At 41.6% G+C, this 15,980-nt stretch overlaps 1 protein-coding gene across 1 annotated transcript in view; it reads left to right on the top strand.

The window, feature by feature from the left end:
• The first annotated feature begins 609 nt into the window (after positions 1-609).
• Positions 610-15,980, top strand: part of EHMT2 (euchromatic histone lysine methyltransferase 2) — a 72,547-nt gene continuing 57,176 nt past the window's right edge. The window contains exons 1-6 of the mRNA XM_042449104.1: positions 610-699; positions 8,376-8,442; positions 8,593-8,832; positions 10,373-10,671; positions 12,592-12,664; positions 13,910-14,010. Coding sequence (XP_042305038.1) covers positions 667-699; positions 8,376-8,442; positions 8,593-8,832; positions 10,373-10,671; positions 12,592-12,664; positions 13,910-14,010 — 813 coding nt within the window. The 5' untranslated portion in view covers positions 610-666. The remainder of the gene's footprint in view (positions 700-8,375; positions 8,443-8,592; positions 8,833-10,372; positions 10,672-12,591; positions 12,665-13,909; positions 14,011-15,980) is intronic.

Below are 15,980 nucleotides of genomic sequence, written 5' to 3'. Positions count from 1 at the left end.
ATATAAGGCTGTATAATATTTATGGCTATATATAAAATAGGTATAAAATAAAAAGCTGTATAATATATATGTGTGTGTGGTTTTTATATATATATATATATATATATGGCTATATTTAAAATAAAAATATATAAAATAATACAAAAATATTTAAAATGATATATATATGGCTATATATAAAATAAAAATATATAAAATAGGTATAAAATAAAAAGCTGTATTATATATATATGGCTGTAGGCCATTCAAGGGTGGTGGTGGGGGAAATATATGTCCAAAACAAAATTACCAAACACTCCATGGAACGTATTAAAATGCCTTTTTCTTAGCCAACAAGGCTGCAAATGGGAGGAAGGAAGACCCCACATTTTTGCACAGCCCCAAAAAGACCTTTCTCTCCCTGATTCCCAGAAGTGGGCATCTTATATAGCTGAGCCCAGCTTTGGGGATGAAAAGGAGAGAGAAACCCAGAAATGCCTCCCAGACTTGCAATGCTTGCCTTTGCTCTTTGTCTGGGAAGGGAAAAGAAGGGGACTGAGAAAAAGGGTGCCTGGCCCTTTAAACTGAGGCCTCTCTCCTCCTTTTCCTCCCCCTCCCCTCCCCGCTCCTTGTGACGTCAGTGCGGGCCCGGCTTTGCTGCTGCTGCTGCTGCTGTGGCGCGAGGCCATGGAGGGTGCAACCTCGGGAGGCGCGCAGCAGGTTTGGGGGCTCTGATTGCATTGGGGCAGAGGAATGCTATGGGGCCATGCAAGGAGGGGGGGGGAAGCCCAGGCTGGAAAGAGCCAGAATCTCCCCTTTCCTTCCCTCTTGGCCTTGGATTTTTTTATTGGGGGGGGGACTTCCTATGGCCACCTGGGAGGGGCTTGGGCTTGCAAAGGAGGAGATTTGGGAAATAAAAAAGGGTTTCATTGTGTGTGTGTTTTGTTTTGCATCGCATCGATGGGGGTGAGTGGTTGGAGTGGGTCCTTTCCGGGGGGAGAAGCTAGGTTTTGGAAATTGGATTGGGGCACAAGGGGAGGAAGAGAGGAGGTTGCCCACCCTTCCCAGATTGCATTGGGTCACTTGGGGAGGGGTGCAAAGAGAGGGGAAGATGTGTGTGTGTGTGTGTATAATATGATTTAGCAACAGCAATGTAGCAAGTACATTTCTATACTGCTTATCAGGGAACTAGCACTCCCTTAGCAGTTTACAATGTAAGCAAATGCAGTCTACAATGTGAGCAAATGCATCTGAGGAAGTAGACTGAAGTCTAAGAAAGCTCAGTGCTGCCAGTTTTCTTTCTTTCACTTACTGCAGTGATCCCTCCAAACTGTGATCTTTAAGGGATGTTGGACTTCAGCTCCCAGAATCCCAGACTATTGGCCAACATGGCTGAGGCTTCTGGGAGCTGAAGTCCAAACTCTCTTAAAGGGGCACAGTTTGGGGACCACTGCCTTAGCAGTTTGCAGTGTAAGCAAATGGATCTGAGGAAATGGGCATAAGTCTAAGAAAGCTCAGTGCTGCCAATACCTTTCTTTAAGTTAATCCAATTTTACAATGTAAATAAATGCATCTGAGGAAGTAGGCTGAAGTTAAGAAAGCTCGTTGCTGCCAGTTTCTTTCGGTTCATCCAGTTTACAGTGTAAGCAAATGCATCTGAGGAAGTAGGCTGAAGTCTAGGAAAGCTCATGCTGCCAACTTCTCTCCTTCCCTTAGTCTCAAAGGTGCTGCAAGATCTCTCTACATACAGTTTACAACGTGTAAGCCAATTGCCCCTCAACAAACAGGATACTCAGTTCAGTTCTTTTAATTTCCTTCTCTCTGGGGATCTTTGTAGCACCTTTTGAGATGCACGAAAGATTCCTTTCCAAGGATGGAGCAAGCTTGTTTTCTGCTGCTCCAGAGAAACAAAGCTGTGGATTCAAGCTAGAGGAAAAGAGTTTCCATCTCAACATTCGGAGGAACTCCCTGATAGTAACAGCTGCCTTTCAGAGTAGAATACCTCAGAATGTGGAGTCTCCTCCTCTGGAGGTTTTTAAGCAGAGGCTGGGTGGCCATTTGTCAGGGGTGCTCTGACTGTGAGTTCCTGCATGGCAGAATGGGGTTGGACTGGATAGCCCTTGAGGATCTCTTCCAACTCTAGGATTCCCTTATTTTGCAGACTGACACTGCTGTGTCTCTGGATTTCAGCCCCTCTTTAATACCAGTATACAGTGGGCCCTTGTTATCCGCTGGTGTTTGGTTCCAGGACCCTCCGTGGATAATAAAATCTGTGGATGCTCAAGTCCCATTAAATACAGTGGCATAACAAAATGGTGTCCCTTATATACAATGGCAAAATCAAGGTTTGCTATTTGGAATCTATACTTTTTAAAAAATATTTTCAAGCCATGGTTGCTTGAATCCGTGGCTAAAAAATCGGTGGATAAGGAGGGCTGACTGTACTTCAGTGAAGAAGATGTTTTACAAAGCAATACTCCTTTCACAGAAAAATTGATGCCAGAGGCAGAAATAACTTGGAAGGTTTAAGCCACAGTGGTCCTCAAACATAGGTCCTCTAGATGTTTTGGACTTTAACTCCCAGAAGCCCCAACCAGCATGGCAAGCAGTCAGGAATTCTGGGAGCTGAAGTCCAAAACATCTGGAGGAGCAAATTTTTGGAACCACTGCTTTAGGGCTAGGTTCCTACACTGCAAAAAAAGAAAAGCAAGTGCCAGCAAACCTTTTATACAGAACTAACAAGATGAACATGTGAAATGAAACAGTGAGGGTCTAAATGTTATTGTTAGTCTAGACTCCTTGAATCAGTTGAATTTACCTATGTGTTTTTGTTGTTGAGTGTCTTCAGTCCCGGCTCAGCCATGTAAACCCATTGAAAGATTTAAAAAGTCACAGCTCAAAAACTAAAATAAAAGATCAGGGAGCAATTTAATTTACCCACTTGTTGGGATTTAATTTCTCAGTCTCAGGAGCAATGGGTTAATTCACTGCTTGAGGATTTGTTATTTCCATCAGTGTGCCAGAGTCATATACTATATTGGTGCCCATTGGCTACAACTCTTTCTTTCACTTCGGGAAACTTGCTGCAGTCTGGCAACCAGTGGCTCAGTTCCTCAGGTACATGACGTATTATCCAGAGTTTCAGGGATATATATATATATATATATATATAGTATATGGGGTGTGTGGGTGTGCTTGTATAATTTTGAGGGGGAAAGGACTTTTCTGTTGCGCAGAAATTAATAGCCAATGTGAGTGGTTTGAGCTAGGCTAGGACTTTGGAGACCAGGATTTGAATCCAGGTTTGGCCGTGTAAACCCACTGGTGACCTTGGGCAAGTCACACTCTCTTGGCCTCAGAGGATGACAACTGCAAACCCTCTCTGATGAAACTTGCCAAGTTTCCAACCCATGATAAGGTTGCCTTAGGGATGCCATAAGTTGGAATTGACACACAACAGAACAGGTACACAACAAGAACAGAAATTAATAGACGGTGACAGTTTCCTTATTAACAAAATAGTCGTTGCTCATAACACAACACATCATGATAGAAGAGAAGCCCATTAAGAGTAACTTCTCATGTACAGTATTTTGGAGTGGACACATTCCCTTCAGTCCTGCCTTGACTGTCATTTTAGGCAGCCATAAATGATGGTTTGTTATTCTCGATCACTTTTCCCTGATGCAGCAATATTGGACAGTTTTTAGCCCCCCAAAAGCTACATTTTTTGGAGGGTGGTCCTCAAACTTTCTGGAAGCCCCCAGAGATCTGCATGCAGCTTGTAGACAGTGCAGTTCCCACTCCTAGAATAAACTGTGGTTTATGTTAATTATGATTTGTTGCATACAAAAACAGCAGACCAAGGAAACTGTGATTTATCTTCTGATTTCTTAGTTAAGGTGGGCATCTGGGGAAAGAAGCTAAGGTTCCCAACCTTTCTAATGCCGCGACCCTTTAATACAGTTCCTCATGTTGTGGTGACCCAAACCCATGAAATTATTTTTGTTGCTACTTCATAACTGTAATTAAAATAGGTGTTTTCCAATGGTCTTAGGCGACCCCCATGAAAGGGTCATTCGACCCCCAAAGGGGTCCCGACCCCCAGGTTGGGAACCACTGAGCTAAAGATAACCCATGGTTGTGAGTTCAACAAGCTGTACTTTGAAGACACTCATAAGCTGTCAAACACTAATGGGTCCATATTGTGGTCTGAGATTGGTTCCCAAACCATGGATTGTTAAAAGCAGGTTTGCCCATAAGAACAAGCCAGGTTTCTGCAAAGCACTATCTTGTTATGAGGTGAGAATATTGTCCCTGTGTGTGAATACAAACAACAGTGAAACAGTTGTTTCGATTCTTCCGAAGTACCTTGAATTGGAATAAAGTTTTTGGTGGGGGAAAATCCTATACATGGGTCGGTGGTGCCAAGCTGTTTGTGTTGTCAGCAACTACAGTTTTGTGCATGGTTGCAATTAATAACAATATTGTTACCACTTGTATTTTCTCTGTTTCATTTTTCTCCTGGCTTGAATAGTACTCCTCTCCTCCCATGTACACGAAACACACTGTGTATGTTGTATATGTATCTGAAATACTGGGTAATATTCCATACATTCAATGAAGTCCGCAAAAGTTAATGAGATTTGTTAATATTCGCGGTATCCCAAGTTTAGTTGATATTTTGAAACACTGCCCCACCTTTTCCCCAGTTTCCTTCCACTCAAGCTGGCTAACAAAATATAAAACAGCACAAGTTCAAAAAAACAATACAAAATATAGATACAAAGCTTTAAAAACAATTAAACAATTTTAAGAAGTTAATAACATTATGCATTAAAATATGAAAAAACCTAGTGGTGAGGGACTGTGGATTTCTACATTTAAAGGGTCTTCAGTGCTGACTTAGGTATAACCACACTGCAAAAACAAAGCAGTTTGACACCACTTTAACCTCCATGCCTGTATCCTACAGAATCCTGGGATTTGTAGTTTGGTGGCGGTACCGGAGCTCTTTGACAGACCAGGCTGAATACCTCACCAAACTACAAATCCCAGGATTCCACAAGATAGAGTCCTGATAGTTAAAGTGGTGCAAAACTGCTTTATTTCTGCAGTGTGGAAACCAAGTTAGAACTTGTCCAAGAAGTAGCTTGTTCTCTGAACAGTTGAAGAAACAGACCTCCCATGAAAAATGACTAATGTACACTGATGCTAGGAAAAGTTACTTATTTTCAGATTGCAAGCCAACAGCCAATCTTGACATCAGGATACAAAGGGTGCATGTATAATATAGGGGGGGGGGGGGGAAATGCGGCCATCTTATGTGCTAAAGCTCTATCCTATGGAGTCCTGGGATTTGTAGTTTCACAAGATCTATAGCCTTCTTTGCCAACGAGTGCTAGTGCCTCATCAAACTACAAATCCCAGGATAGAGCCATGGCAGTTAAAGGTGGACTCAGACTGCATTATCGTTAAAGCACAGATGCAATCCTAAGAGTTCTGTAGTGGTCCCTTGGTATCTGCTGGGGTTATGGATCTCCGTGGGTACCAAAATCCATGGATGCTCAAGTCCCATTAAATATAATAGCATAATAAAATGGTGTCCTTTATATAAAATGGCAAAAATCAAGGTTGGCCTTTTGGAATTTATATTTTTTGGAATATTTTCAATCCATGGATAAAAAAGCTGTGGATATAGAGGACCGACTGTAGTCTAAAAAGTATTTTCCTCCCATGCTGTGCCTGTATCTAAAAAGGGAGAGAATGGCTTTGAGAAAGGAAACAGAGCAATTCTTCTAGGTATAAGAGAGACTAGTGGGGTTTATATAGGCAACAATAGGGTCACACCTTCTCTACATTAGGGAGAGAGACTTGATTCAGACTCATTTCACCTGGCCACCAGTTAATGTTTCCAAATGGGTCAGAGGATCTCTAGCAGATTGGTGAGAGTTAGAGGAAAAACTTGTGTTGGGCAAGAAGAAAATGTTACAGAGGGAGAAGGTGCCAAAGGGGTATGAAGTTTATTTTTTGGCAATCTCATACTGGAAAGTATTTTGGGATGGGTATATTCAAAGAGTGGTTTGGAAATTGTGGGTGGTTGCACGTCTCAGGTTTGTTTAAATAGCTGAGGTCCAAAACACACTGCAGAAATCATCCACTTTGATACTGCTTTAACTGCTCTGGCTCAGTACTATAGAATCCTGGGAATTGTAGTTTGTGGTGGCACCAGAGCTCTCTAACAGAGAAAGCTTGATGTGTCCCAAAACTACAGTTCCCAGGATTCTCTAGCGTTGAGTCAGGGCATTTAAAGCATTCTCAAGATGGATTCTTTCTGCAGTGTGTTTTGGACCCAAGATTCAGGTCTGGTTAACATATAGAAAGCAGAGTTGGCTGGTCTAAATCACATTAGTTTTAAATCAAATGCCTTTTAAGAATGTTTTTTTAAAATGATTATTCATATATATATCATTTAAAACTTGCCAGTTGTTATAATTTTTCATGAATACCGTCCCCAATGAAAATTCCCTTCAAATTTCTAGTGCTTCAGACATCGCTCGCACCAAGAATATTTGCTGTGTTTGGCATTCCCTCTTCCTGGAACAACGATGACTGTTTGGATTTAAACATTTTAATTTCTACAGTTTGTTGGCAGTTGTTCATTGTTAGGACAGCTATTATTTAAGCTACTGCTCCATAATGTCTGATCTGCATTTTACTACTTACATTTCTGATTTAGTAATATATTTGAGCAATGGACTAGGACTCTCGAAATCAAGGTTCGATTCACCGTCGGACATGGAAACCCATGCCTTTTTGAAAGTGGGCAAGTCACACACACTCAACCCCCAAAAAACCAGCGTTAGGGATCGCTATAAGTCAGAAATGACTTGAAAATACACAAGAGGCCTACACATTAATGAAAATATATATTACATTAAATTATGATATATTATATTAATATAATAAGCACAGCATGAGGTTTAAAACCAAAACAAAAACCCTTTTTTCCTATCCTTGTAAAAAGACATCCCTTACCTTTTCTAAAGTTGGTTATTGTTCACTTGGATATATTGGCCATATTGACTTAATAAATTTGATCCTACATTTGGGGTGCTGTTGTTGTTTGATGGTAGATGGAGCTTCTAGGTTTTTTTACACGCTCGCTTTTTTCTAGCCAAAGACAGAAATGTAAATTCTCCAACTATTCCAGGTTAAAATCTCAAAAGCTCAAGGTATGCTGGGAAGTCTTCCTTGTCCGCCATATATGTGGCTTTGAGGATTTCAGCAAACATTGCTTTTGAACATAATCTTTTGAACAAGGGCTAAGAACTTGCAGTCCTAAACACAGATGTTATTGGAAAGCCATTCTATGGCAACCCCTATCCCTTGCAAGATTTGTTCAGAAGGGGCTTGCAATTGTCTTCCTCTGAGGCTGAGAGAGTGAGACTTGCCCAGAGTCACCCAGTGGGTTTCCATGACTGAGTGAGGATTTGAACTCTGCTCTCCCACTCAGACCATGACACAGCACTGGGCTCTGAAAACGGTATAACTGGAAAAAGTCAGCACCCACTTCAGTTACTGTATCCCAGACAAGTACACAATCTCTGAAACATTGTATGTACTTGGCCCTCCGTATCTAAAGACTCAACCATCCACGGCTTGAAAATATTTTAAAAATATACAAATTCCAAAAGGCTAACCTTGATTTACCATTTTATATAAGGGACACCATTTTAATATGGCCTTGCATTTAATAGGACTTGAGCATCCACATATTTTGGCTTCCACAGTGGGTCCTGGTACCAAACCCTAGTGGATACCAATGTCCCATTGTATGTGCATGCAATAATAAAATCTCGTGAATTCAGTGGGATTTGCCAGTAAATAAGTAGGCAGTCAAGATGGCAGATTGGATTAGAGAACATAAATACTGCTAGGGAAAAAAAATCCAGATATTTTATAGTTGTATATTGTATTTAAATGTAAACCATAGATTAAAATTTCAAGAAAGCAACATAATTATATATCCTTGATAAACAGCTCCTTCTCCCTTGTCTCTTTGCTAACACACAGTGCAATTCAAGATTCTGTTTCTTTATTTAAAATACTTTTATGTCCTTCATCAGAATTTTCCAGGACGGTTTACAAAGTCATAAACAAAATAGGAGAACTGGTTGGTCCTCCAGGTGTTTCTGGACTTCAACTACCAGAAGCTCCGGTTAGCTTGGCCAACTGTCAGGAATTCCAGGAACTGAAGTCCAAAACACCTGGAAGACCAACAGCTGGGGTGTCTTCTGTAACTATAAAGTAGCCCACTAATGTTATCCTCTCCAAAACATAAACAAAAGACATGCACAGGTCTGCTTAGCAATCTCCTTGCTTCTGTTCCTCAGAGTGAAGCTCTTCGAGGGATATCAGGAGCAGCAGCATCACTGGTGGAAGTGGAACCAGATGAAACAGGTAGGTTTTAATGGAAATTTGGGATTGGAAATGGGGCAGGTTCTCCTTCTTGCCTGTCATCAGGCCCAGATTTGAAACCTGATCGCAGAGTAACTCACAATATCAACAGCGACTGTGTATGTGTGTGTGTCTCTCTCTCTCTTTATTTAGATGCTGCACCATCCAGAGATGGCCCCGATCCTTCTTCAGAATCCTTGTCTCCCCGGAAGACCAAAAGCAGTTTGGGGGGAGTGGAAGAGAGCCTGCTGGCCTCCAGCAGAAATAGTGATGATGGAGCACGGACACAGATGACAGCGGGTGGTAAAGAAGCAGGAGGCATGTCACCTGAAGCAGGAGGAATTTCAGCCGGCTCAAATACCAGCCCAAGCCTAGGAAATAAAGGTCTGCCAGGTGAGAAGGAAAGAGAGCAGATTGTGGATTTGCATCAATGAGAGGGTTCCAATGCTGTGGGGTGTCCACCCCCCACCCCATTATGAAGTCTCCTATACTTGCTTTATGATACAGGTTGAGTATCCATTATCCAGAAATCCGAAATATGAAGCTACCACAGATAATCTGTATGGTTTGCTGAGATAGTGACACCTTTATTTTCTGATGGTGTACACAGACTTGGTTTCATGTACAGAGTATTAAAAATAATGAATATAAAATTACCTTCAGTCTCTGTGTATAAGGTGCATATGAAACAAATGAATTTCACATTTAGATTTGAGTCCCATCCCCAAGATATCTAATTACATATATTCAAAAAATTTTTTTTAAAAACCCACAAAAAATTGAAATCTAAGCACAGGTGACCACTTAAAGAACTACAGTTAAGGTAACCTGTCCTTTTACTTCCATACATAAGGGGCACTCAATCTGTATTCTGTGATTTCTAATTGTTTGATAACACACAGTTTTGTATTGTGTATTGTTTTACTTTTATTTTAGACAATTACTATTATTTATTAATGTGAATTTAGTACATCAGAATAATTTTGGGGTGTGAATACCCTGATTCATGCAAGAGGCAGCGAACAAAACATTATAAGCCCCCAGGTATGAAGTCCAGTAACCCCCTTAGTTTAAACCAGGTTTGTGTAGTAAAATTCAGAAAACCTTCATTCAGCAACTAGAGATGCACACCAGAGATGGTGGTGTCAGAACTAAACAGCAAGCATTAGCAAAGCATAATTAAAGCCCAGTTTAAAATCTTCGGCAGGCTACCTTCTCATTTGTTACAAAAGCCAAACATACTTTGCCCTCCCTATTCCCATGAGGTCAACATTCTGCCTGTGTTCCCTCAAGACAAGCTCAACTCCCTTCTTTCTGCTTGTTCACTCCAAAAGAATGTGATCAACAATCTCTAGCCATAAACACCCCACCGTATGTCCCATCATTTCCACTCAGTATTGTAAAACAAATAAACACTATCATTGAGCAAAAGCAGCTATTCCCTTCTAGGGGCTTGTCTACATTTGCCAGAATGCTTGGCTGCCCCCAAAGTATTCTGCCCTTGAATTCCACCTAGATCTCCCCCTTACCGGCTGCAGCAAAACACATCGAGGATGGGCGACTGTCTTGCCATGTAGTCTGTGCAAGGCGATTGGTGTCACTGCTGCAATTGCAAGTTGCGCTGAGTTCAGAATGATGCACAAAGAGCAGCTCAGCAGGGACACTCACAGCAACCACATGGGAAGGCAGCTGCCTATCATAGTTGTGTTTTGTTCTGGGCTTTCTGGCAAACCTGGAGCAAAAGGTAAGGCTTTAACACGAGACAAGAGGTTCAGTTTTGGACTTCAACTCCAGAAACACTAACCAGCATGGGCAATGATGATGGAATCTGAAGTGCAAAACACCTGAAAGGACTACTGTTCCTCATTATGAAGAGTGAAGATGTAGTTGGTTTTTTTTCTGTTCTCCCCCCCCCCCCCCACCCCAACTTCAGGCCATGCTGCCAAGACTTTCCCTTCATCTCCTAGCAAAGCAGCTGGACCCAGCAGGGCAAAGATGTCCCTCACCGGAACCAGCAAGTCCCCGACATCTATCCAGAGTTTGGCTATGCGCCTGCTGAGTATGCCTGGGTCACGGCTGCCTGGGGATACTGGGACTCCTGCACCAGAAGCACCTGCTCCAGCTCCAACACCAGCCCCAGCTCCTGCTCAGCCTCCATCCCCAACTGCTGAAGAGCCCAAGCCCAAGGTTCACCGGGCTCGGAAAACCATGTCAAAGCCCAACAGTGTGCAGGTAGATTTGTAAATGTAGTCTCTAGCTTGGTGACTTTCATTTGAATAGTTCAAAATGTTTCCATATTTTAGAATGTGCCACACAGGCAAATATTTTGTTTAAGAATCAGAGGAAGCTGCTTTATGAAGACGCAGTCTAGAAAAGCTAATTTTTTGAATCACAGCCCTCAGAGTTTCACAGCTAGCAGCCATGCTGACAATAGGATTCTGGGATTGTACTCTCTGACTAAGAGTGCATCTATGCTGTAGAAATAATACAGTTTGACAACACTAACCACTTGCCATGACACCATCCTTCAGAATCCTGGGATTTGTCATTTTCTGAGGCAAAAAGACTTTATAAAACTACAAATCCCATGATTCCATTTGGGCCCATTTACACTGTAATGCAGTTTGACACCCTTTGGGTCTATTTAGTCCAAAATACCTGGAAGGCACCAGCTTAAAGAATGCTGTTATTGTACATATTATGAAAATTGAAACTCTTGACAACCAAACAGTGTGGTTGCCAAGGAACGGACAGCTCTGGAAAGTTCTTGTCAACTTATGGCAACATCCTATTAGTGGTTTATACAGTATACGCATAAATGTGACTTACATGCCTGCATATCCCTTTTGGATTGAGATGTCAGGGCTATTCTCTAGCCCTTGACAATCTGTTCAAAAGCCTCCCTTCACAGCTATCAAACCTTGGCAGGGCTGCTACTGCTTACTGATGGATAGAGAAGGAAGGCAATTCATGTGGTGACAAGGTGGCTGCTCTGGGCTTTGAGGGGTCAGAAAAGGGGGATGAACTCCCATCTGTGAGTGAGCCCTCATTTCTTTCCCCCTCTAAGCTGAGACCAGCTGCTGTTTCATCATCTGAATGCCACACTTGCTCTGTTCCTGACTGGTAAGCAGCACTTGGGGCCCATCCTGAGGACTGTCAGCTGCTGGAGGGGCAGGAGGGCACAGAACTGTACAGGCTCAGCATTATGCTTCATTGGATTGGTGTTGGTTCTTGGCCTTTATCTTTAAGCAAGAAGGCTGACTTGGATGTCCTTACAGCAAAGAACAAACACTCATTCTAAATTTCATGGTTGTTCCTCTTCTACCCTGCTGTAGAAATCTGTTGCACAAAAAGTATGTGGTTTGTATGACAAAAGATCTGCATGACAAAAATCTCCGGTCCTATCCCTGGTTAATATAAAGGTTCTGTTTAATTGTCATGCCTGTGTATCTTCCATGTCAGAATAAATAAATACTGTGCAAGCTTGCTGTAGAAAAGTTTGCATTATATCAAGGGTAACTTATGGTTACTGATTGCTTTCCAAACCTGCTTCAAGGTGATGGTTTTAACTTCTAAGTCTATGGTAAGGGACTGTTTAACTTGCAAGGGGCCTGTCTGGAGATTAAAATAGATGGGAACCGTGAAGCCCTCCGGAGTTCTAAGACTGAAAATTCCAGCACTCCTCACCTTTGGCTGTGCTGGCTAGGGATAATGGGACTTGCAGTTTAATACCTGGAGAGCTGCATGATTTCTACCCATGTGATAGATGTTCAGGAGAGGTCCTCTTGGGACAACCATTACTTACAAAGAGCCAGGTGATAGACAGGTATGAAATGCACTCCACCAAGGTGTGATCAGTTTCCACCCATCATTTTTAGGAAGAATAGAAAGACACATTAAACTGACCTTTTAAACTGTTTTGGCATATATGTGTTTGATAATTGTTCCGGTTGTTTTTAATGACTGAATTGTTTTAATTTGTTTTCAGTTTGTTAAGTGCTATTTATTTTAGAGGAACAGTGGGGTTTAAAAAAAATGTTTAAAGTAACATTTTTAAAATCAGTTTACCTCAAGCAATGGGCTTATAACCAAAAAGAAACCAGGGCCTAACCTTAGATAAAACTGTCCTTTTAAAAAAAAATCTTCCCCAAGGTTCCTGAAAAGCGAGTCTCTGAGATGCTACATTTCCGCGTTCCAGATGACCTGAGGAGCATTGAAGAACCAGGTATGGCATAGCTGGAGATTTGAGAAGTTAGGACTTCTGGGAATCAGAATAGCACATTGAGAATCACATTCTCTTCTTCACTATTTGGATTGCCCTGGGGCTGCCTCTGAACAGTTTTCAGAAACTTCAGCTGGTCCAAAGAATTGCAGTCAGATTGTAAACCCAGGCTGGATCCAGGAAGTCAAGTTCCTTGTTAAAATATTGCCACTGTTTGCCAATTTCTGAGCACAAATCAAAATGTGAAGTCGAAGGCTTTCACAGCTGGCATCCATAGTTTTTTATGGGTTTTTGGGCTATGTGACCATGTTCTAGAAGAGTTTATTCCTGATGTTTCTCCCGCAGCTGTAGCTGGCATTTTCAGAGAATGCTGGCATGCAAGAGAGTGGGGTATATATACAGTTGGTTGAGAGGAAGCGATTTGCATGTTAATCTGTGTATTGTTCTCTTGTTGAATGAGACTCCTGAGACCTTGTATCCAGCAACAGAACAATACACAGATTAACATGCAAATCGCTTCCTCTCAACCAACTGTATATATACCAATTCTCTTGTGTGCCAGCATTCTCTGAAGATGCCAGCCACAGCTGCTGACGAAACGTCAGGAATATACTCTTCTAGACCACAGCCTCATAGCCTGAAAAACCCACAAAAAACTACAAATCAAAATGCTGGTTATGATCTGAGAAGACCTGTACGGCTGAGGTCCAAGTTTTCTGAAAGACTGTGTCTCCCAATATGAGCCTGCTTGTGTTTTCAGACCTGCTTGTGTTTTCAGGGTAGGCCCTTCTCTCTGTCCCACCACCCTCCCAGGTAGATCTAGTGGGCACACAAGAGAGGACCTTCTCAGTGTCTGCTCCCTTGCTTTGGAGCTCCCTTCGGAGAGCCATTAGAATGGCACTCTCCTTGCTATCCTCCTATAAGCAGACAAAGAGCATATTTGTTTTGACAGGGCTTTGAAGGCTGATGGCTCAGGGATAAACAACCTTTCATGTGCTGTGCAGTTTATATTTGGGTTTTTTTAATGGTTTGTTTTTGTTGCTATTTGTGCTTATAGTACACCACACTGGCACTGTTTGTTTTTATATGCTTTTTAATTTTATTGATCAAAATTATAGTTTTATTTCATGCATGATGAATTTTTTTAACTGTTTCTGTTTTAACATAGTAAAGCTGCCTCAAGTTCTAGGTTGGGGAAAAAGTGGGAAATAAATCAGTCTTCTCTCCTTTTTCCCTATCCACCTGAAGAAGAACCTGCTAAGCGGAGGAAGTATGATTATATGACTGAAGCAATGCACAAGAGGATGCCTCTCTCACTCCAACGATCGAGTCCCAGAGCTACAACTGAGGTAGGTGTCTTTTCTTGTCTTCAAATTTAGGAAGGAAAATCTTTCCGAGACTCCTGGTAGCATCACAGAAGTTTTAAAATTGTATTTTGTTTTTAAGGTGTTGTGCACCACCTTAGGTCTCATAAGAGGAGAAAGGTGGGAAAGATGGATGGATAGATAGATAAGCATCAGTCTAGATCATGGGTAGGCGACCTTTTTGAGCCGGGGGTCGGGTTACTGTCCCTCAGACAACTGGGGCGGCCGAAGCCAAAAAATAAATAATTAAAAAAAATTTTTTTAAAATTAAATAAATAAATAAACCGGAACAAATGTAGGACAAAATTTTCAAATGGTGGACACTTTTAAAAAATGGAGGACATGCAAAAAAATTTTGTGGGTTTTTAAAAATTTTTAATATAATTAATGGTTTTGGAGGCTTCTATAGACAATTGCCCCCCTTGCCCGCCACTTGCCCCCCTTGCCTGCCTCCTCCTGATAGGCCAAAGGCCCCACACCCTCACGTGAGAGGCCAAAGACTCTGGCGGCAGGACCGGGCTGGGGCCGGTCCCAAGGCCTTGCTGGGCCGCATCTGGCCTGTGGGCCACAGGTTGCCTACCCCTGGTCTAGATAGATGTTTCATACAAATAGAATCACTGATTCTGACAGCAGAAAAAGGCATTTTGTTTTTTCTTCGGTGATGCATAGATGTTTTGTATCTGTGGGATTATGCAGTGGTTATCTATCCACAGCAGTCCCTTGTTGTTGGCCATGCTGGATATTGTTGATAGGCATTATAAGCCAAAGCATTTAGGGCAGGGTTGGGAATCATATGGCTCTCCAGATGTTGTGGGACTGCAAGATCCAGCAGACCTAGCCAGCATAGCCCATGGTGAGGAGTGGTAGGAGAAGTTCAAAAATGTCTGTAGGGCCAGGTGATGCCCATCCATGATCTGACAACCCAGAAGTTCCCTAGCCCTGGGTTAAATGCTGTGCAGATGTGCCAGAGCAAGCATCATCTTAGAAAAGATATTTCTTCTCATGCAAAACAGAAAGGAAGAAGGGAATGCCTCTTCTAAGATATTTATTTATTTGTATCCTATCCTAGATCTGAAGATCTTAGGGTGAATTACAATACAGTCACTTTAAAACAATAAAGAATTAGAATTATTTTCAAAGATTAAAACATATGAAATAGTTTATCAGTTAAAAACCAGACAATTTGGCTAAATAAATTTAAGTAGTGCAACCATAACAATTGCACAGTTTGGGTAAAATCAATTTGTTGTTGTTGTGTTCCTTCAGGTTGTTTCCAACTTATGATGACTCTAAGGCAAATTTGCACTGCAGAATTAATGCAGTTTGGCCACGTTTTAACTGCCATGGTTCAATTCTATGGAATTCCGAATTTATTGTTTTGTGAGACGTATATCTTTTTCTGTCAGAACTCTGGGGCCACAACAAACTACAAATCCCATGATTCCATAGGATGGAACCATGACACTTAAAGCAGTGTCAAACTGCATTAATTCTACGGTGTGGCAGCAATCAGAGAGGAGGACCCCTCCAACAAATGTCACTTCTCAGGCAGACATATAGAGGAATAACCTGCTATATGCAGTGATGTGGTATTTTTGAGGATAAATTACATATTCTTTAAAACTTTATCTGATTTTTAATTGATTCAAAAGGGGATTTATTGATTCATTTTCTTTGTCTTTACTAATATGTCCACAAATATTGTTGGATTACAACTCCCTTCATCCATATATTTGCCATGCTGGGGGGAGGGGAGGAATTGTAGTCTCAACAAAAATAATTGGAAAAGTTGAGAAATGCTAATTTAACAAATTAAAAATTGCAGCCATCATTAGTTCTGTAAAATAATCACTTCACAATGGCCAGCAAGCCTATAAACCTGTTGTTGTTGTTGTTGTTGTTGTTGTTGTTTTATTTCTGTCCCACTTTCCTCCCAAGACTGGGACAGAATGTGA

Source organism: Sceloporus undulatus, chromosome 2 (genome assembly GCF_019175285.1).
Source record: "Sceloporus undulatus isolate JIND9_A2432 ecotype Alabama chromosome 2, SceUnd_v1.1, whole genome shotgun sequence".
In the NCBI taxonomy this organism is placed as follows: domain Eukaryota; kingdom Metazoa; phylum Chordata; class Lepidosauria; order Squamata; family Phrynosomatidae; genus Sceloporus; species Sceloporus undulatus.
This window is presented reverse-complemented; position numbering and strand designations above follow the sequence as displayed.